At 44.2% G+C, this 23,221-nt stretch overlaps 1 protein-coding gene across 16 annotated transcripts in view; it reads right to left on the reverse strand.

The window, feature by feature from the left end:
• Positions 1-23,221, reverse strand: part of EXD3 (exonuclease 3'-5' domain containing 3) — a 295,908-nt gene that overhangs the window by 146,847 nt on the left and 125,840 nt on the right. For all 16 annotated transcript variants that reach the window (XR_007509956.1, XM_049832285.1, XM_049832296.1 and 13 more), the window contains 6 exons: positions 10,929-11,095; positions 5,735-5,873; positions 5,174-5,387; positions 4,336-4,445; positions 3,001-3,211; positions 1,720-1,874 (listed from right to left, as the gene is read on the reverse strand). Coding sequence is in view for 15 of the 16 variants with exons in the window: in XM_049832285.1 (XP_049688242.1) it covers positions 1,720-1,874; positions 3,001-3,211; positions 4,336-4,445; positions 5,174-5,387; positions 5,735-5,873; positions 10,929-11,095 (996 nt within the window). In the remaining variant the exon portion in view is untranslated. The remainder of the gene's footprint in view (positions 1-1,719; positions 1,875-3,000; positions 3,212-4,335; positions 4,446-5,173; positions 5,388-5,734; positions 5,874-10,928; positions 11,096-23,221) is intronic.

Genomic DNA, 23,221 nt, shown 5'->3' on the forward strand with positions numbered 1-23,221 from the left:
TACCACCTATGCAGGGCTACACAGTCTTTGGAAGCAGAGAGTTACTGCAGCATTGCAGATTAGCTCTGCAGGAGTTGACTCAGGCCTGGAAATGCTGTGGCACACCATGCAGATACACCTGGGCTGACCATGTGAACTAGCTCAGATCTGACAGCTCAATCTGCATGATGCTGCACCTCCTAGAAGCTGGTAGACATACTTAAAGCTCTGCAGCACTGGGTAGACTGGACCATCACCAACTCCTGCAAGGACTTTGGTGGATGCAGCTGTGCCCTGAGACATCAGAGTGCTGTGATAACAGATCAAGCTGACCCTTCAATGCTGAAGTAGTTGGAAGACACTAACCCTGTGCTGCTGCTTCTGTGCAAACAGATGTAAAGGAGCAGCAGCTGGCTCTTAGCTAGTGTTTATTCAATGGCCAGCAATGTCATATGTAGCATTTTTCTCACGTTTCATGCCAGCAGAGAGCAAAAAGTTTATAAAGGAGAATAGTGTCATTAGCCCCACTTCAGATAGTGGACAAGGAAACACTGGTAAGAGAGTTGGGAGTCATGCAGGATGCAGAGTCAGGAGAAGTCTGCTTTTTTGAGTCCCAGTCCAGGTTTTACCAACTACCTCTTGGTTAATGGATCTGACTGTACAGAACATAAAGATGACCCATGAGTTCACAAGGTAATTCAAGCCTGAAGTACTTACTTTTCCCATCTCTGCAGCAGCCACTCAGATCTGTTGTAACATACAATATTCCCATGAACAAAAAGTGCTTAGGAAACTACTGAGCAGCTCTTTGTTTTACTTCCTGACTAAGACTAATGGGATACTGTACATTTACATGCACTTGAAAAGGAGAATCCTGAAAAGGTGGCTATAATCAATAGCACCTCAGTCCAACCATGGAAGGTAGTATTGACTGCAGGAGCTAAATACACATTTGGGACTACTCAGAAGGATACACAGCCATAGTGAGTCTTCTCAGTTAATAAACAAAACTGTTTTTCTGCTAATGTTTTCATAGGTGCATAAACAACTGGATGGCTGCATTTTAAAAGTAAAAGTTTATTACTGAGAGAGAGGGACCAATCACGTTCCAAGATATTTAAACAGAGTCACACAGCTTCAAGTTATCGTCGGTGGAGTTTTCAGGCTCTGCCACAACATAGATTGCAGAGAGAGGCCAGTCAATGGAGTATGTGGTGGTGGGCAGGGAGACAGAAACAAGCCATCAGCAGAGACTTTTTTGACGGATTGTCTGTTTTTAACTTTGCAGACTTCTGGTCCAGACACAATAAAGGAGGCATTCCCAACATGAAACCAAAGCATAGAAGCTCAGTTAAAAGCAAAAGTAAGGAAGTCATAGTTTTGAAACCTCATTGATGCAACACCTAGGCCACAGACTTCAAACCCACACCACCGAGGAAATGTGGAAGGAGCATTTCCACCAGCAAGGTTAGCTGGATTCTACCACACAGATCTGCACCAAAATTTTGCAAAGACAAATGAACCTAAAATTGCAGGGAAAGCTGAACCAAGGCATGCAAAGGAGAAAGCACATCTTACCAGTAAAGGGGAGGGGCGAGGAAGATGTTTGCTGCAATAGTCCTGAGAACAGACTACAAAAAGGCATGGCATGCATAGCTAATAGCATGACTGAGAGACAAGCCAACATATGATTTGCAGGGGTCTTGAGCAACATGCAGCTCTTTGAAGATGTTTACAAACCTGTCCAGAAGGTGACAGTACTTCTTGTTTATTCAGCTGCTTCTTTGCCCTGGATTTTCCCACCAGACTCGCAGTCAGGTCTGAACTCAGACCAAAGCTCGCTGGATCCTTACAGAGTTTCTCATAGATCTCCAGCAAACAGTATGCATCCGAAGCTGAAAATAAGGGAACATAAGCCTCAGCTGGTTTCATTCAAAAGTAAAACAGAGGCTTTCCTGATGCAAGGAAGAGCACTCACCTTGGTAAATGCCACTTAATGCAAACAATCTGTGAAGCTCCAAATTACTCGTGTCATACCCTGCACTCTTTTACTTGTTCAGTGAGCACCATGATCTAACACATGATCACAAAGAGTCAAGGCAGAGGAGCTCAAAAAGTGACAGGCCCTCTGCTGTCTCTGACTCTAATGTAATGCAAATTGTAGTGCGCCTGTTCAAACCATGCCAAACCACGGCATGTAAGACAGCTTCAGCCAACACATTTTACTCTCCATTGTTACTGAGCAGTGGCTTGCCCACAGTTTATTACTGCATCTCAGCTATGGGAAGGTAACTTCTCCTTTAGATGCAATATCTTAAAAAGTAATAACTGAGTTGTTTGCAATCACCTGCCCACATGCACTGCCATGCGGCTTCTGTTCCTTGCAACGGGAACTGTCTAAGTCTCCAAGCCAGTTTTACAAGTCCTAGCGATTAACTTTTGTGGGAACTGTGTCAGCTTCAAGGATAGTTGAATTTAACAAAGGGCTGGTTTGCTTCAGTAGACTGTCCTTTGATGCCCCAGGAAAAGATTTAGACCCAGACTTCTGACTCTGGGGTAATCAGCAATAAACTCCACTGGTACCGATTCTGTGCTGCAGTTTCTGACACCATGTCCACCCATTTTTAACCCTGCTCTAACAAGCACTTCACTATGACAAATGACCACAGCACTTGTTTCCCAGAAAGGCTGTGAAATGAGGCAGAAGGAAGTGGACTTTCTTCCTTTCAGTTACGGACAGGAGTTTCCACTGAGGTGATGTTTCAACAGACAAAATCTGCAAAGCACAGGAATTCTTTCATAAGGGAAATAATGAATCACTGGACAGTTTAAACTTCGACCATTAAAGCCATGTCCGCAAAAGGACAAACATAACATGTGCTGGCTTTTCTGAACAGGAACTAATGTGCAAAGCCATTTTCTTCGTTTGCTACTTAAGGATTTTCCTGGTGACAGAGAACAGACAAACACAGCCTGTAATGGACAATCTGTAGCACCTTGCCACGGAATCAGTGAGCAGACCTGCATAGAGGATCTGTTCCTCTCGGAGAGGCCGTTTCTCCCAGTTAGACAGCTGCTCTGTTTTATCTAGCGGTTTCCCCAGCACATGTTGCACCAAGAGGCTGAGTCCTTTCTCTGGCTGCCTGAACCCTCTATCCTCATTGCTCTGCTCTGGGCACAGTACATCGACTTTCTGGGCACCCTTCTTCCAGTCAATGGAGCTCTTCTGCAGCTGATGGAAAGAAAAAGATATAAAACGCATGGTTATAAAACAATTTCTACACTTCCTATTCCAGTGGGTGGGGCCATGCAGCAACCCTATCATTTTTATCTCTTGCCTGGCATATTGAATCCCGTTGTCTCAGACAAGGGCTGGGATGGCATTAGATATATATGGCGTCTGGTTATTTGTTTAACAAACACACTTGCTGGAAAGAAATTAGTTTCATAGCCAGGGAAGGAAAAAAAGTGCATTGTTGTACAGCACTGCATCAGGGCAGTGGGGCTGTGACTGTGACTTTGCAGAGGTTTGCAGGGTGCTCAGCCATGCTGGAGGCTGTTGGACACCAACTCACTAAAAGAATAGCACTGGCAGTTCAGCACCATTCTCCTTCAAATTCCAGTGAGAAAAGGTATTCCTGTAACACAGTGGGCAACGGCCTTTCTGCAGTTGCCATTTCTGAGATTAAACTGAGGCAATAGCTGTTGGCAGGTACTTCAGACCCTGCAGCACTTCCCAGGTCAAGCTATCAGTCCCCAAGATCTGGGTTCACCCCAACCCACAGCCTTAAACACACTCTGTAAATTTTACCCATTAAAATGGTTGTCCTTAGCATTTCTGAAAACTGCTAAAAACGGCTTTGTGCAAATCCAGAGACAGCTGTACTTCAGCTGAACAGAAATTCCTCTGCTGAATCCACCTGTGAACATTACAAGTTCTCTACAAATCATTAACTCCATAATATCTGCTCAATACTGCATGATCTTGGAATATCAGAATTTCTGCAAGAATTTGCTCTTACTGAGTTCAAGTATGACTTGTGCTCAGAAACTGTCCTAGCTGAATTGAGCTATGTCTCCATTTCAATTGCTCTTTCATAGCTTTTATAGAGGCTATGAAAAAAGTAATTAGTGTATCAGGCTCTAACTTTTTAGTTGATGAAAACTAAATGCTTCTTTCTTTCTTTACAGAATCACATTACCCTCAAAACCACAAGCAGAAAAGGTCTATTTACTCTTTTAGCCATCTCCCTGCCAATACAGGACACAAAATGACAGCACTGTGAATTCATGACAGTCATCTACAAGCACATGCAGGAGACACAATATTCCATATCTTCATGTGTTCATCCTTACTTGTTTGTCTACTGTGAGTAGGTCCACCACACCTTGCGCTTGCTTATCTGTGTCTTTTAAAGCAGGCCAAGTGGCTGCAAGGCTGCTAAGGTCTCCAGACATCCCATAACCTGGAGCAAAAAAAAAAAAGCCCAAATCACACAAGTAGGTAAACTCAAATTATGGCTAATGCACCACAGCTTTTCCTAGTTCAGAGTCAAAATGCTGACAATATATTTATAAACATTGGTGGAAAGACTGTTCAGATAGGGAACAAGGCAGACTCCCGTCTCTCCTGTCCCTAAGAGATATTTTTGTGGATCAAGACTGGGAGAGAAGAGGTGGATGAGAAATGCTGAGTTTAAGATCAGCTTAAAATCTGCTAGGTCAGTGAAAGACAATTATGAATTTGCCCTTGAACTCTGGGTTTAACAACTCCTGCCAAAAGCCTCCAAACAGAATCTAAAACCAGGTATGGTGGGCCAGAGAGGTCTGGTGTCCAGCACAGTGGCTTTGGGGCAGGGCCAGCAAATCCAGAAAGATCTGGATGGCAGAATTCCCTAGAGCACTGCAGGTTGTGTGCAAGTCGGGGTTTAGCATGGAACTAAGACAATCCCAAGTCCAAGGGGGGAAGCTAAATCAGACATCTTGGGTCTGACCTGAAATGGGGAGACATTTCTATTATTCCCAGTTACACTGGTCACCCTGCTTCCTGGCATGGCAGTATTTGAATACCCAGGGCTACAAAACCTGGTTCCATGGTAAGTGGATTTAGAGAATGACAACCCCAAGAGGATCTAGGAATTACACAAAATAAGCTGTGTAAAGACCTGAGGCAGGGAGAAGAGATGCATATTACCTAGTTTAGTGATGGCTGCATCTGAATAGAGCATCTGGATGAAATGAGGAAGCTTCTCCTTCCCACCCTCTGTCTCAGCATGCTCGAGGAGTCGTGGCAAGTCAAGCAGGAACACCTCATCATTCAGAGCGATTTGAAGGAGGGAGACACGGGGCTTCCCGACCATGCCAAATGAAGGCCTCCACTCCATGTCAATGCCAACAACCTGCCCAGGCTGCAACACAAGACAAAAGCCTTCTTCACTTAGAGACTGTCTGTGCTTGAAAGTAGCCTGGACAGTCCCTGTCCAGAACACAACCACTTCATCTCTTTGCTAGTGTGCAAACTGCTACAGAGACAAGTAACTTTTGCAGCACACCTGAGTTACCCCTTCAGGGACCTTTGCTGGCACAGCAATTCCCAACACATTCCCCACATCAGACAAGCCTAAAGGAAGCAGCTGTTCTTGACCTGGGGTGGGAGACGTTTGATGGCAGTGGCCCACACACAGCCCTGCGTACCAGCCTGCTATGGAGTTTCTGCTCCCTGACCCTGCAAAGTAAATACCAGAGTAACACTCACCTGCAGCACCTTTTCCCAGCACTGCAGTGTCTCCTCCCACGTCTGCAGGAAGTGAATATTTGCCCGTGGAATAGGAAGCTGGTAATGGTCCTTCTTCTTACTCTCTTCATAATTATCTGCTTTTGTGGCCTCTTCTACCCTGCACAGAATCAGATGCAACAGCTTTAAGCCATGCAATGAGAGGAAATCCTAGATTGGAGGAACATCAGGACATCTTAAGCCCCTTATTCCACTGTGGCCCTCTATTTCCCCATGCCATGCAACTCTTTCTCTTACCCTCTCTTTCCCTGCTTTCCCTGTAATCTCAAGTCTCTTTCATCTTGACTCATCCTCTCTTTTTATTCCTATAACAGAAATGGCACTGCGTCTGAGACCTCACCACACACATGCAGTGTACCCACTGCAGAGGACACCCAAACCAAAACACGAGCTGGAGTCAGAGTCCCAAGCCCCGTCCTCAACGCTCAGCTCTCTTTCCCAGAATTGATGCAACTTGGATGACAAAGCTGGGCAGCTGTTTCCATATTCAGAGATAACACATTTTAGATTTACTGCTTTTTGCCCTCAAGGTTAACATGGAAGACTGCTAGCTCCCACGGTGTAATACATAAAAGAGAAGTGAGCTCTGACCAGCGCTGTGTCCAAACAGGAGCTTCACACTTCCCCACAGCAGAAACTGGCTCAGAAAGAGACTCTCAGACTGCTCCACACTAAGATTGCTACCAGCTAGGAATGGGTGAATCTGCCTCATTTTACAGTGCAATTACTTGGGAAGGCTGCACAGACCTCCCTCATGCTATTCAGCTGCTTCTCCTCCATCCCCTTCCCTGTAACGTGGCCACATAAGTTGTACAAGAATATTTGTCCTACACTGCACAGTGATGAAATGAGAAAAGTTAAAAGATAAAGTTTCAAAACCTTCTATATTTAGAGGAAGACAGCCAGCTGAACCCACAGACTGAGTGCCTTGCTTGTCCTACTCCCTCCATTTGGGGTTCAGATGGCACTACACAGAGAAATTCAGTATCTGTGTATTAATACCCTGGGAATGTTGGAAGATGCCTGCAGAAATGAGCTAACTGATTTCCTACAACAGGATCTTACACAGCACATTTTCTTTTCAAAATGCAGCAGAGTCTCTTGAAATGGCCTTGTAACTGGAAGGTCAGCAGATTGCTGTGGTGTCTCAGCCAGATGATGCAATCAGAGGAAAGAAACTAATAAAAAATATCCAGCTATTTTGGACATATCACAAATTTCTGGATACTCTCTTTCCCATAGAGACTTGAAATTGTTTACTATTTGAGAAACTATTTACTAACCTTATGTTTAGGGGACTGACTGTGTGACTAATTTTGTAGCATAGCAGCTTTCACTGTGCAAACACTCTTTTCTGAGGGTTTGTGTGCATGGGGAAGTCAATATTTGTGTAAAATATTTAATGAAGGTGTGCAGTCTCAGGTCTCCAGGAATATTCTCACCTGCAGAGTTCAGGAGCCGTATGTGGTGTGACCAGTGGCAGAGATGATGTTGTTTATATGCTGGTACCACCTTGTTCTCTACAGTGTGAACACCCACTCTGGGAACCTGCTGCTTTGGTAGCTCAATAAATGAGGCAGACAGACTGTTTTATTAGGTTCCATGGCTCCACTGATTTTATAGCAGCTACTACAGCAGGTATCGTGACTGGATGAGTAAACTGGGGCACAAAGGGTTTTACTCATCTGTCACAAGTCCTCATGAATGGCAGAGCACATCCTAATCGGCATGCCTTCACTCCACCCATACATGACACAGGATTCCCAGAGCAGAGAGAGGTAGTGATGTTTTTTTATCTTTCTAGATGCACAGAGTCTGTGGCTAAGTCACACTCTTGTTAACCTCCCTTTGTGTTTTGAGGGATTACACCTCATGCAAAAACCTTGTGGCTCCTAACTGGTGGCTGGTGCAGCTTCAGGAGGGAGGAGGAGGGCAGCTCCAGCAATGCATCAGAGTTAAGCATGTCCTAGACAGACAAGAGTTTCCTGTGCTCCAAGAAAGCCATATACCATTTGAAGAAGTGGGCCTTTGCTGACAGTGTTTTGAGGATGATTACATCTGTGTCATATTTGCTGAGGTTACATGGGTCTTGAACATGAACCAGGGTAGATCTGCACAAGGAGAAAGATCAGATCCATGAAGCTCAGCACATGAACTGCTCAAAGCCATCTGTGAGACCCTCCCAAAATCATTAGCATTAAAAAATAATAATACACTGTGTTCTCTTTCACCTTCTACATAATTCAAGTTAGTCCAATCTATGCTCCAAAAATATGATCTTTTGTTATGAAAGCTGCAGTTTTTGCATAAACACCTCTTCCAGGAGAGGGAAATTTGCTGCAGTGTTAAAGACAACAAACCTGATGATAAACCTGTTAGAGCAGGTAACCTCGCTCAGTCTCAGGCTTGGTCTTCTTAAAATGGTCTCCTTATACCCTAGTAAGGTGTCAGCACTAACCAGGCAGCCAGTGACAGATCCTAACTGTTAGCTGGAGTTCATAATTCTGACATATGACACCAGAAGGAAAGTCCTGCACTAAGATCATAAGGTAAAAGGAAGCACCCAAATCATCTGCATACAACTGCATGTTCTGCAGTAACAGGAGAAAGCCCCAGACCACACGAGGTAGCAGATGAGCATGGGTGTGCAGACTCATGCAACAGCGATGCCAAGAGGTACCCTGCCTCTGCTTCTCACGCCAAGTGCATGGCGCTGAAAGCGCCCAACTTGCTACCCAGGGAGCAGTGATCATTGACTTCCTGCTGCCTTTATATCTCCCCAAACAGGCAATGTATGATGGCATCATCAACTCCTCCTGGACCACAGTCCATTTCAAATCAGATTCAGATTACAACATATATACTGAGAAGTTCAGCTCCATATGGGAAGTTACTCCCTCCTATTACAGGCTTCAAGGGCTATGTTTGCAGGATGCTAAAGATACGGGCTACCAGCCTGCACAAAGTTGTAAATAGTTACCTCTCGGGAGTGGTCAAATTTTCCCACAAACTTTCCTCTAATCTCACCTGGCTTCTGAACTAGAAATATCAATCTCCATGCCAAAAACCTCCCCCCAATACATTTCACCAGTGAGAGTAAGAAAGGCATCAGTCAAATGGTGCCAAGTCCAGTCAAGCACAACACCCTTGAATAAGGTGACCGATGTGTACAACAATGGAAGAGTCCTAAGGAACCCTAAAATTATCACTGCTTCCTCTCTTCTGTTTTTGACAAAAGCTTTCAGCATGTGGAAACATATCATTGCTTCCCAAATGACAGCAAGGCTTTGAGCTATACTGTACTCCAGCCAGACAGCCCAGAGCTCTCCTGCATTTGCACTGAGCATTCAGGGATAACTGTGCACAGAATCCAACTAGATGAATTCCTGCACATGAATGAGCGGAGAAAATGCTGCTTGATTGTAGCAGGCCAGCAAGGTAGCTGCATAACTACTCTGAACCCAAGGACTGTGGTAGCCTGCAGCATTGCAAGAGTTTGGCTCACAAACTTGCATGGGCACAGAGGCTACCGGGCTGTGTTGATGGGACTACCAGCCAGACCTCACCCAGCCCAAGGTTCCAGATCTTCTGTGCAGTCCTGGGTGAGATCCTAACAGGACCCTCAGGTAGTATCATCTGCAAGGTCTGCAGTTCCTCAAGACTTGCAGTAGCCTGCATATGTGCAGGCCTTTCTGCAGGAAAAAAAAAGGTTTAAAAAAAGGTGCCAAACACAGCTATCTCTGAATAACTTGCTTAAACTTCTTGTGGACAGAGTCACTGAAGCATAGCAGATACACCACCACTCACGTGAGTATAAAAGTGAATTACTGGGGCTGAGGAAATCATTTACATTGAGTCATTTTTTCAAATACAGCCTTTCTTCCTCCATACAACATAGCTGAGCAACTGCCTGGGATACTGTTGCATGAAAAGGATGATCTTGGGCGATTTTCTTAAGGAGACACAGCACAGAATACCCAGAAACAGAACTACAAAGCCCTGGTACTCCTCCAGATCTAGTTTGCTTTGGGGATCAGACAGCTCCTAACAGCTTAGGTGGCTATATGTGCCTTCCTAAATTTCGAGCCTCTTTTCACCTTTACACAGCTTTGTCTACACACAGCATGGAACCTGGCCACCTTCTTCCCTCCATCCTTCCCCTCTGCTCCTCCTACACCAGCAGGTTCCCAGAGATCCTTGACTGGGGCTATGTGCACAGTTCTGTGTGCTTAAAATCAAGGACTTGTAAGAACCCTTCTTAATATAAGGATTTTTCAATTCTTTTTTTTTTGTACCTCTGCCTTTGTACTCTTGTTTCAGATCATACAACAGGATGAAGCTCCCATCAGGGGAGGAACTGCAGCTACTGCAGTTAATCTGCTGCACACAACATGGGGGTCCCAAAGCAGAAGAGGAACCATGGCACTGTGTTATTGGGATTGCATTAGAGGAAGAAAAGGGGACAGAGACTAATTATAGGGGGCTGCTAAAGGCTTCTTAAGCTCGCTAGGTAAATTTGTGTCAGAGAGTCTGGTTTTATCCCAAATTCAATTAATGCGACTCCTCTGGGACCTGACCCCAAATGTCAAAAATTCCCATTACTTCTGAAAGCTTTGGATGAGACAGAAATTACAGACTGCGATGAAAAATGGCTTATAACCTGTCAAAGGAGGAAGAAAATTAAATACAGTTAGAAAAATTTAAGGAACTTTAAAATTATTTTCTTGGTCATAAGTCTCCTAAAAGGCATTGAATCAGATTATAGTACAGTGGGGGATGCAGAGTATATCGAAAATTTTGACAGACATGTAATCAGCTCAGTAAAATAGACATATATTCAGATCCTACCCACATCATTTCATTCGCACTGTTGATCTGGCAGAGGGAGTCTGAAGACCCCTCTGCAGCATGAAGCAATCTCACATAGCTTCTAAGTACTCAGCAATGAGTTTAAAATGTACTTTCCACAGACATTTCCAGGCTTATGAAAAGCAAATGCAGCATGTACATGGCCAAGATGTGATCTGAGTAAATGGAGGAAGCTTTTGCAAAACTATTTCCCCAAGCAAGCATTATGGCAGATTATTTTAAGCAAATATGTAGTCCTTGTAAGATAAGTAATCTACATTGAAAAAGCACGAAACAGAGTATTTACCTCTCTTGGATCTGAAGCTTTTGAAGCTCATCAGCCACTCCATAAGGTAGCATCTCCTTGGGCAAATTGCAGTGTTGGGCCCATCTTGCTGCTGTCTTCAAATCACAGTAACTGATTAGCAACTGTATCAGGTGCCCTTGAAGCCATCGATTCTCTCCAACTGTGCTCTGAAAGGGGAATCAAGAGTGAAGGAAGACAACTGTTCAGTGCAATTTCCATCATGGGCGTTTCTACCCCCTCTCAGGAGACAGCATCTTCCAGGGGCTCCTGGACAAGATCAGAAAGGAGCAAGAATCCTCCTACTGCAGGAGTGATGTTGTTCAAACCCAGTGAATGCTGCACTTCTCTACAAAGAGATGAAGAGCACATACTTTAACCGAGAGCTCATCAGGGTACTTGGGTCCTCTTGACAGCATGGCTATTGGTTCAGGAAATAGCACTTTGCAGGTGCAGCACAGAGAAACAAGGGTAAAAGAATACCATTTAGCCTGACTGCTGACTAGCATATTATTAGGCTCAGATACTGATTATATTAAGCAAAATCAGAACCAGGGGCTGACTAGACAGTAAAGGTCTTTGGGCTCGTTAGGCTGGTAATTAAGGAATGGGTAAGAGTTTGGACTGGTTTAGTCCCATTTTGTGCCTGTACATAGCCCTGAAGTGATGCCGGGACTTGATGTCCTGGGATACGCAATAGGATTGCTTAGTCTCTCTCCAGGTAAGACAGTAGCATGGGGTCTCCTCCAGCCTTGGGAGTATTTGCACAGGTAATTAGGATCGCCAGTCACACATGGGTTACAGGTAGGACACATCAGCAAAGCTTTCCTGAGCAATAGACTTTGGTGTTCACAGCAGGGAAAAGGCTTGCTCATCAGCCTATAGCCCATCTGCACACACCACCGTGAAGACAGGGGCACCAGGTCCCTCCTCCAGCAACATGCAACAGCACACTGTGTGGACAGACATCCTGTGCAACCCGCACCAGCCCAGCCAGCACTGCGGATGGGGTCCAGCGTGTCGGTGGTGTCACGCTGCATCAGAAATAGGTTGCGTGAAATGTGCTCTAAAAGTCCTACTTTATCCCCACTGATCATAAAAGGAACCTGGAGCAGTCGCTCCAGCTGTGAAGAACTAGGGTCGGGTGCAAGAAATTCTTCCCATTGTGTGTATTCAAGGCCTCTGTGGACACGACAACTGGATTATTGCTTCAGGAAAACACAACAATCTTAAGTGTTGCTTTAGGAGCCTGTGTTACATGCACCTGCAAAGAGGGAGGGCAGTTCAGGACATTCCCCATTCTCAGCTGTTTTCTGACAGAAGAGATCATGCACCCAGTGCCTCAGCACACTGCAGAGCCTGGGGGCAGAAGCACAAACTCACGACTACCTGTGGTTTAAGCCCAAATATCCAGCTGTGAGCCGGAGTGGCTGGAGCATGGTGCACTGCCCACCCTGGCATGAGGGAGCAGGGGAGACAAACAGGGCCCATAACAGTCTCCACTGTGACAGCTGGATTCACCAAAGCTCTTTTGTCTTGTTCACCCTCTTGGCAGATGCAGTTGTAAGAGGAAATACGAACACAGTGACACCGACAGTCACAACAGCTACGTGGGGGTGGGAATAACCCTCTCCTCCTGCCCAGCCAACCTACCTGCACTCGGAAATATCCCAGAGCCACTGCAACCAGAGCAGCAAGCAATTCACTCCTCTTGCCAGACTGATTTACTCATGGATCTGCCTTAGAAGTTAATATTGTCAAGAAAACTTAATTGCTAAAACAAGTTGAAACTCTATACGGTGGATCAGGACCTGTAGCTATATGGCTATATTGCTGCTGGCACTACCAACAAGTATTTTTCAATGTAGTGAAATGCTCAGATACCCACTTAAAGCCCATCTCCACCCTCCGCACATGCCACTGCCACCTCTCCTTTGCCGCCCACCAAGTAGTGCTTGCAGGGTCAGAGTCTGCTCCCAGGGACTGCAGGCACCTTGCTCTCTCTCCACTGCGTGTACAAACACAGCCTGGCTGGGTGGCAGGCTGGGGCCATGGGGCCTCATTCCTCACATTCTTTCAGTAACTAAAAGGTGAGAAGTTGTCTTCAAAGCAGACACCCTGCACAGAGATCAGGAAACAAACCTATTGATGGCCCCAAGGTAAAAGGGAAGGAAAGAAGAAAGCAAAAAAGAAAAAAAGAATGACCCACCTCATAGAGGTGCAGGAGGGGGTAGAGGCTTGGAAGAAAAAGCACAGAGAAATTTGGCATCCCAGGTAGCACACACAACAAGCCAGCCTGCTCATAAAACCTGCTGCCTCAGCACTAAGTCTGCACCCTTGTGACTTTGCCAAATGTCAAACCACATTTCTTCTCACGGATATGTGAAGGAATATTTTTACTGCTGCTCCTAAGAGGTTGGTGTCACAGCAAGAAGCCAGTGTCAGTGGGTCAGGAGTCCAGCAGCTAAACAGGGGCTCAGTTACGGGAAAGAAGCAGGAGACAGAACAGAGGGAAGGGGCAGAGCAGAAAAGGATAAGCTATGATGGTAATGCTTCTAGCTCTCCACATTTCCTCCTGAATCTTTCCTCCCAGCCATGCCAGCCCTGATACTTTGTGCATCTCTCACATCTCTGCCTCATGCAACTGAGCTCAGCCAAGCACCTAACACGTGAAGGAGGTCTGAATAACTCCTCCTGCTGCGTTTGCCAAACCACTTCTCAGAGTCCTTCCCCAAAAGAACATACTTTCTTATTAACATCACAGAGCAATTCCCTCTTCTAGCTTCCCCTGTGTCCATCCTATTGTCTTTCTGCCTTTTTTCTAGAACACAAAGTCTTTGGGGTTGGATCTCTCTTCAGTTCACCCAGAGTCAATTCTTAATAAATCTCATTATGTCAGCTTTATTTCTGGAAATAATGAGGTGCAGATATTTTTTTTTTTTAGTTTAATGATAACAGATTTATTCTTTCAACCACAAAAATAACTCTGGAAAGAAGGTTAATCTCTCCAGAGATATTACATCTTGCATTCTGAAACAGAAAATAGCTTGCTTTTTTTTTTTTACTGAAAAAACCCAACATTGCTATAAAGGGGAAAGGCTTCCACCACAACAGCTTTGCAATAAGGAAGAATGTGGAAACTTTGGCCCAAGAAGATGTGGGCACAGATGCAGACAAATGGTTCACTAGGGATGACATTTCATGTATTCTGTTTTCAGTAAATGAACACTTTTCAAGAGGGAACTGGCACAGTTGTTCTGATCAACATCAGCGACACCTCCAAGCAGGAAAAGATTATATATACCATGAGGCTTGTTTACACCCCTCTCTGAATTCTAGACATATCATACGTTCTTTAATCCATAGGCACACACAAAAACTCCTGACACCAACAATAAACCCATGATTAAAGCTTTCCAAAATGACTGCTGCAGATTACCTACCCGTAAATCCTGTTCTCACCCAGCTGAATACTTTACAAAGCTCACAACCAGTGCAGAGCAAGCTTAGGAATGTCCTGATCTTAACCCATAGCATCAGCAATTCCTCCATTGTTATCGATAATTTTGGATCCAAATATCCAGTATCTTCTTTGGAAGTCACCATAGCCAACTAGATTACTTTATCTGTGTGTGCTAAGTTGCATTTCTGTCTGATACAATTCTCTGCTTTCCCTCAATATCTTTTACCGGAGAGTGAAATTATTCACACCAGTGACACTGGTTATTTGCAGAGTCAGATTTTAATTTAACTTTTGAATGTCTTGGCCGATTTCCCCTGTTCTCAAGTGCTTCCAGAATAAACAAAAAACCCCCGTTAGTGTAGAGAAAATGTCAAGCAGAATATTTAGAGCCAGCAGCTTCAAAAGGGGGAAAAGAAACCTGGACTTTGAAAGGACAAAACCACTGTAAGCAGCGGAGGACACCAACAGCATTTCTAAATTCACTGTGGTGCTGCAGGTACTGTGCAGACACCTTTGTTTAAAGATTCCCTGGAACACCCTACTGTGTTAGTTTCACTGTAACATTTTTTTATTTGTGCTTGAGATTTCTGTTTTGAAGTTAGCATTAGTTTACTATATGGAAAGATACTGGAATAGTATGTCACCATTAGTATGTCATTGAAGGGAAGTCCTTTATGCATGAGATTGTAGCTGGGACCCTCACTGCCAGCTCAGACCAGGGTCACACAGCCTTTTCTGTGAGAGAAGGGGGATCCTGACTTCTGGATATCCTACATAGATGGCAGTCGGATAAAAGATGCCAATTTTACCCACACTCACTCCTGAACAGGGTTTCTTGTGAAAGCAGCAGGCCACTCACCCATAGCCAATGCACAAAGACAGAAGCATGAGAAAGCTGTGCTTTCTCACCACTTGAGCTGTTCTCTTGCTCACAGGCACTGGCTACTCAGATGCACTAATTTATGAACTGAAGAAGAACAAAATAGCCTCCATTCATGGCCCAGAAGACTGACTTTCAGATAGCAATCAGTGCGTCATTGACAGAGCCACACTTCAGTGTTCTGGAGGCCATTACCACATCAATGGCGGGGAAGTGGTCTTTCTTCTCTCTTTCAACAAAGCTGTAGCAATGTGGCTCCCTGGGGCATGCTCACACTACCTAGCTTCAGCTTTGTGAATCAGGAGACTCAGCTTCCCAGTCTCCCCATGCAATCAGCTCTTCCAAATGGCAATTCAGAGGAGTCTAACTTACGGTAGCACTTGAACGGATCAAGGCAAAGGCAACTCTTAAAGCCAACTTGCCGCTGTACTGGGGCTCCTCACAAGGAGCTTATTGCTCCTGGGCAACCTGAATGAAGCTGCTAGCTTGTGATGAGTAGCTAGGACAATACTGTGTGATGAGACACATCTGGCTCCATTCTTCTCTCCGCAGCTTACACAATCCTGCCAACTCTTGTTCAGAAGTCCAGACACCACCACCAAATGGCAGCCAGAAGAAAAAAACCATATAGCTCGTCTGTTAAAATTCACCCAGTTGACTGCACAGACAGCTGCGTTTCAGCCAGCAGGTTGAGGGGAGTGATTACTGCCCTCTGCTCTGCACTTGTGAGACCACACCTGGACATGGTGCCTAGTTTTGGCACCCCAATGTAAAAGAGATGCTGAAGAATTGGAGAGAGTTCAGTAAAGAGCCACTGAGATGGTTTGTGGGGTGGAGAACTTGATGTAGAAGGAGAGGCCAAGGGGAGGGAAGGCTAAGTTGGGGGGATATTGGGGAATATAATCGCTCTCTTCAATTTTATCATGGGGGATCATAGAGAAGATGGAGTCAGATCCTTCCAGAAGTTCCAGCCAGGCCTTAAGGAAAACAAAGGTGACAGTGAGTGGCTAAACACTGTACTGGGTCCAGAGAGGCTGTGGAACCAGGCAAAGCCCTGTGACACCTTGTCTAACTAAGTTGGCCCTGCTTTGAACAGGAGGGCAGAGAAGAGACCTCCACAGTCTCCTTCAAACTGAAATTCCCCTCTGATTCTGATTAGCATTGCTGTGCATTCCCCAGCACTGAGACTCGTCTCCACACAGACAGGTGGCTTCTTGCAGTGACTGCTGCTTTCAAGTTCCAAGCACCTCCTGGGCAAAGAACACCCAAGATCTCATCTACCCAGAATACAGGATGGTCCTGATCATACTCAACAATGCTACACAGAGATCCAAATACATTTCCTGCATTGGGATTCCTTCCAAATTTCTGTCAGGCAGCCCCTGAGGGAAGTCATTCATCTTCACCAGATGAAGTCATCACGTCTCCAAAATCTACTCATACTGCCACAGATGAGAGAAGGTATATAGCAGAGGTAAAGAACAAACTCTGCTTTCAAAGTCAGACCTGAAGAGAGTATTTTCAAAAAACATTTTTTTAAACACAGCATTGGACATCCTTCATACAACCTTCACCCAACTCACAGAGCTACATAACAGATAAACTGCCTGCTGGCAACGGCTCCACTTCACAGGACACATGACACTTCCTACTTCAGAGATGAAAGGCTCTGCACACATTTTACTTCAGTGAATCTGACACAATCTTTACCAGATTTCACTTCCATAGCTGACCAGAACATGGATATCAATGTTTCTTGGCTGGAGAAGGCACAAGCCCAGACAGAAATTGAGGTTTAATGGAGACAGTGTAATACTCTGCAACAACAGTGCTCCTAACTGCCCAAGAGAACCATCAGGCATGCAATCCTGCAGATGTTTCAGGATGTGGGAGGATTTAGTAAAGAGGGCACCACGATGCATCTGTAAGATGGTAAAGCTCAGCACTGACACTAAATCACAATACCCACCAGCATACAAATGCAGCCACTTAAATTCTGTTCTGAAAAATCAGCTTTTACTGTCTGATTAGCCACCACTGCTGCGCTTGCAGAATGCCATTAGTGAAGGGAGCCCGTCCCTCTGCTCCTGTCACTGTGGATTTCAGACAAATCTCCCAGAATGGAAGGAAGCCTGAGACTGTGTTGGTACGAGTCAGCCAGTGCCACTTGTGTTCGGGGTCACAGATCAGTTCATGGTCTTGTTTAGCAGAGTAGGTGTAGCCTGACACTTTGGGGACTTTCCCAGTGGGAAGATCAGAACATTTATTTTTATTTTAACCCACAATTAACTCATTTTCCTCAACCACATTCCACAACAGCTCCAGGCATGCTGATAAACAAAATCAGGGTGCATTCACCTGCAATACTTTTTCTCCCTTCCACCACTTGTTCAGGGAATGTCATAGATGTACATTACGTTCATGTACATATGTCTTCATTAGCTATAGGGCCAGGCTAACCCTATTAAATTAACCTTTGTTTGGAGAGAGAAATAATTGCATGCCATCCATAAAAAACTAAAATACAGTTCCTTAACAAATAGATAAAGGTAACTTTATCCTACTTGCTTTTTAAGATATAATTTCTTTTTCCTTCACTTCAGTGTGAAGTCTGTCCTGAGGGTCTGTGCTTCTCCCTGAAATCCCTTTCTCACAATCACTGCAGAGGCGTCTTCTGAATTCTAACCTAACCCTGGCCCCAGAGTTGCTGAATATTATTCATCCCAGGGATCAGCAAAGGACCAAGGACTTGTTCTGAATACATAAGCCACACAGTTTTGATATGCTTCCAGATTTCTCACACCTCTTGGTCCCACAATGGCAGGCTGGAGATATTTTCTGGAAGCATTCCAGCACTTGGCAAGACTGAAGATGAATGAGGACGGGGAAATTGGCCAAACTCTTTCAGAGCACAAAGTAGTATGTTACTTATCACAGTAGATGCTTTGTCTAAGTCCAATAACACAGTGCACTGAAGACAAACTGGCAACCCTTATCTTCCCAGTGTATTTTGAAGTAGCATTTATCTATCTGCCTTTTGTCATTATGTCACACACACACACGAACAATGTGTTACTGTGGCAAATGGCAAATTGTCCTCGCCAGTTTAAGAAAGTGAGGGCTCCCATTATATACTGCACATTAGGTGACCTGCACCGCTACTGAGGTTCACTGAAGCTGGTCCTCATATGACCCAACATAATTTCTCTGGTCTCTCAAGTCTAAGAAGGTTTATACAATTGCCAAGCACTTCATAAACTTTCTACAAAAGTCACCATTACACAACTCTATTTTAGTTTGTATCTCGAAGCATGGAAGCCCACACGAGGAACACATGACTTTCTGCTAAGCAAGGAGGCTGCCTGAAGGATTACTATCAAACATGATTATTCCAAAATCCAACTTAGCAGAAGTGCATGACATTCACTCGTACTACAAGATCTGTCTGCAGGAACTCCTCTCCAGCTACAAAAGCACAGCAAGGGACCACAGCGACAGCCACATGCTGCCAGAGCTCGACACCATTGTGGGGACAGGAACAGAGAACTAAAGCACTACTTTACTACAGGACTGCAAGAGCTGCAGATGTGTAAAGAGGAAGAGCCTGCAGGAATGAAACCACTGTCGCTGTGTCTCCACTACTGCTGTTAAATGAACTCGCAGGATTACACTTCATCAGTTTGTCAGGATGTACGTGAGCTGAAGCCACCATGACGCCTTCCCATTTGTTTTGGAAAGCCCTAATGTTAACCCTAATGAGCTAAACCGGTATACCAATTAACCCAACCAATCACTCAATTAAATGTTCCCATACCCAGTCACATACATAATGAGAATTCAGAAGCTCCATCTTCCTTTCCACAGAGAAGTGGAATTCCAGCACATCTACTCCCCAGTGGGGCGGGAGGATTTACTGCTTGGGTCCAGCCTGTGTCAGCTCCACACAGCCAATGGAGACTCTTCAGGAGGAAGGATCTGCAGATGGAGGAAGAGCCTCAGAAACCTCTTTCTTGTTCTCTCCCTACTCCATTCTGCTCACTTAGGTCAAATTCCAAGTTATGAGGCTGAGCAACAAAGCAGGAATCTCCTGTTACTTGGTACTGGCTCTGGATTATTTTAACAGCTTTCTACAGGGGTCCTCCTATACCAAGATGCATCATTACTCTGCCCATACCTATTCCTGATATATGGCAATTCCCCTCAGATGTGCACTTTTCTTGTGGAAATAGCTGCATGAAAGATTGGTCATCAAAGAGCTCCAGGTTCTCACCTGTATCACTACCTTAATTAAAAGGCCTGTAAGCTCTGAAATGGAATTAACTTAAAATCTCCTGCGTTCATTGCCAAAGCAGCAGCAAGCTAATTTCTTTGTTTTCGTTTTAACCCAGCCCTGAGCTTCACTGACATTGACTTCTTAGGTCTCTTCTCTGCTGCTGTTTCACTTCTAAGCAGGTTGGTGAGAGCTCATGACCTGCCTTTGAAAGCCCTTCTCCAGGCCACACTGGAACTCCTCAGCGATGCTCACCATGGGCTATTTCATTCATCTTCCCAAGCCTCGCTGTGCCTTGTATTCACACCTAGTGCTCTCCCCGGCTCCGCTCTGCTTATGGATCTGTTCCAGCCCAGGCTTGCTTCAGAATAGTTAGGAACTTGGTTTGGGGTTCTTTTCTCTCTAAGAACATGCTAATGTGGCATTCCCAGCAGGGGACATTTTTCTGTTTACTGAAGTCTTCAAAGTGAATAAGCAAAAATCTTGACGATGGAAATACTTGCTCAGGAGCACTAACTCTTCCCATCATTAGTGTATGAAAAATAGATGCCCACAGGAAAAACATGAGTTACCACTTATTTCTATTTTACCATGTACAAACCTCATCTGGCTCATAGCCAAACCAATCTGCAAAGTATCTTTGCAGGATCTTTACCAAAAGCAAAGCTTGGCAGTAGATTTTTCTCTCCTTTAATCTCTTTTGGTACATTTAAACTCCTGGTGTTTTTTGTTCTGAAAGAGAAATGCTTGAGAGGGTTGACTGAATGAACTCTGAAATTCACACTCTGGCAAATTGGACTGATTTCCTAAATCCATAATTACAACATTCCTCAGAGATATGCATTCTTTCAGAGCGAACAAGGGAAGATTAGTTTCCTGTTTCTTCCCATTTACATGACTTCTCTGTCAAGAGGAACTTTTTTTCTTTCTAAACAATCCTCTGTTTATGTGGTTCTCTTCTTGGCAGGGAACTGGTGAACTAATCTCACCTAAAAGTATAATACAGCCGAACTATCACAATTGCAAATAGCCTGACCATCTTTGTGCAAGGCAGCTGATATGCACAGGCCTTTAGAATCCAATATCTATCCGTGGAAGCACTCAAACAGGTACTGATCGATTACAGGGTTTCTAAATAACATGGAATGATTACTGAATGACCAGATAGTTTTACTGCTGGCTGGATAAGAACATAAGAGTGGATCTGTGCTTGTGTGTGAACATGTACAAGGCTTAAGACTTTAGTAAAGCTGGGCAAAGGTAGCCCCCTACATCTGCACATCCCCAAGCATGTATTGTGTTTTCTCATGCCACAGAGCTGCAAATAAGAGTTGTCTCCCACTTGCAAACAGAGTATGTGCAGACGCCTGTTGCTTTTTCTTTTTTAAAAAGTAGTTAATCTATCCTCTCCTTCTGTGCTAACACAGGAACCAGGCAAGCTCCATGTCCCATCCTCTTCTTTGCCTTTCCCTATTTCTGCTGGACACGCCAATGTCAGTGCTCTTGATAGGGTTCCCTTTCTCTTGGAGCAAAAGGAACATGAGGATTTGCTTGTTTTAAGTAAGCCTGTCCCCATTTTTACTTTGTGGTATACAATCCTATAGTTGTTGCAGTTTGGAGTCAGTAACAGCTATGACGGGAACTACTATACTAGACTCCTGATGTAGCTTTTAAGGACCCTGTATGTTCCACATGTTCCTATAAGGTTTTGGATGATAGCCCTTCCTATATTGTCTCCTACTCCTAAGATGCTTCTCCCATTTGGCTGAATTAAACACACCACCAGGGCACATCAGTTCAGTCTAACGGCTTGCTGATGCTCTTAACTTTAATCTAATACTGACCTCTCAACCTACAGCCATAAGCCAATTAGCCTCTTTTTTATACCATACCAAATCTCTTTCTGATGAAGTTGTGCTTTCAAATGAACGCATGCTAGTGACAGAAATGTAATTATACTGCTTAGCAGCAAGCTAGCCCTGTCTGCTTGCAGGGGGTTTAAGGTCAGAAAGCATCTCTAACATACTGAAACAATTTAAAGAAGACTTTTTTTTCCCCAGTGTGTTCTCTCTGGTTTCCTTTCTTCACTTTCCAGTACTTAATATGTGTGCACATAAAGGCTATTTGGCCACAACTTTTAAAACTGAGGTCCTGAGCTTTCAAATTAGTTACTTGCCAATACCTCTCTGAAGCAGAAGACAGACGCTCAGCTCCCTCCCATATGCTTCTCCAGAATCCCCAGAGCTTGGCCCTGTAGATCCACACTTAAGTAAATGTGAGCTCATTTTCCAAAGTTATTGAGCAAACACATCTTCCATCACTCCAGAGAAATTTTTGGCTGATTTTTAAAATGTTTTTGACATTTTTGACAATCTGGTAGATAGTACAGAAAACAATGGCAGTTTTTCTTAGCTTCTTTGTATCTACTGTAAAATTCCACCAGAATTCATTAGTATGTTTGTGCTTAACCACAATTTATTTATGAAGAAATGGCTGGATTTGTTATAAATAAAACTACCATAATTATCATTAGGCACAGCTCTCCAGGTCTTACAGAAGAAAATCTTCTCTAAGCCATGCAGGAGGTACATGAGGTATTTATATTTAACTGCATATATCATCCTTTGATAGACTTTTCTTTAGATAGCAAGGCATGGAACACACTGCCTGGTTGGCTCTTCCCATGTATTTCTCCCACAATGGCTGTAGGTTTGTTAAATGAGAAGTTCTCATTTCTTTTAGACCAACAGTGCTAACTTCATTAGTACAGATGCATATTTTACTACTCTCTATCCAGAAAGCAGAATGTAACTGAAGAATTATGTTATGCTTTTCCTGAGACAGTCACAGATGTGCCTGTTTTTTTGCATCAGCCCTATCAGTAAGTCCTTTTGCTTTGCATCTCTGATGTTATTTCAGCTATCAATAAATACATGACACCATTTACAAACCAAACTGAAAAATAGAAGGAAATCTATACTTTGCCTGCTACTTTTATTGTCCAGTTTTTCCATGGTTTAATATTCCCTTAGGTACAATACACTTTTACATCATATTGTGGCTATATGTTCTCCCCAGAGACCTCCAACAGGAATAGTATATCTAAAGAAAAAGGCATGGGGCAAAAGCAGAGGGATTGCGAAAACACTCCCACCACCACTGAGTTTCTGGTCAGTCGCTTAGCAGGGGACAAAATGCAGGAAAAGGAATGAAAGGAGCAATGGGAGCAACAAGTGGGCACTGGGGAAAGAAAGACTGCCAGTTCTCAACTGATATAAAGCAATTCCCTCAATCCTGCCTTCACAAGACAGATACCAGATCTTAAACCTGTCACTGGTCCAGGTCTAAATACCATCTATTTTGCAAAAGGGAAATTGAAGAGAAGAGAAGAGAAGAGAAGAGAAGAGAAGAGAAGAGAAGAGAAGAGAAGAGAGAAGAGAAAAGAAATCTCTTTTTTAAACAGCAGCTGTTAGGAAGCTGCTTAAGGTTGTGAAAAGTTAAATGTAATTCTTTTGCAGATAGCTTAATGGGGAAACTGCAGGCAAAATAGAGACAAGGAGTAGCTCCTGCATATTTATATACACACCCATACTCAGAGCTACCCGGGCTCAAGTGAGACAGCTCCTCAGCTCAAGCACCCTGTTGCAGCAACACTAGTAGAACCATGAAAATTTATTTCAGCT

The sequence above is a fragment of the Accipiter gentilis genome, chromosome 29 (assembly GCF_929443795.1).
Source record: "Accipiter gentilis chromosome 29, bAccGen1.1, whole genome shotgun sequence".
NCBI lineage: Eukaryota > Metazoa > Chordata > Aves > Accipitriformes > Accipitridae > Astur > Astur gentilis.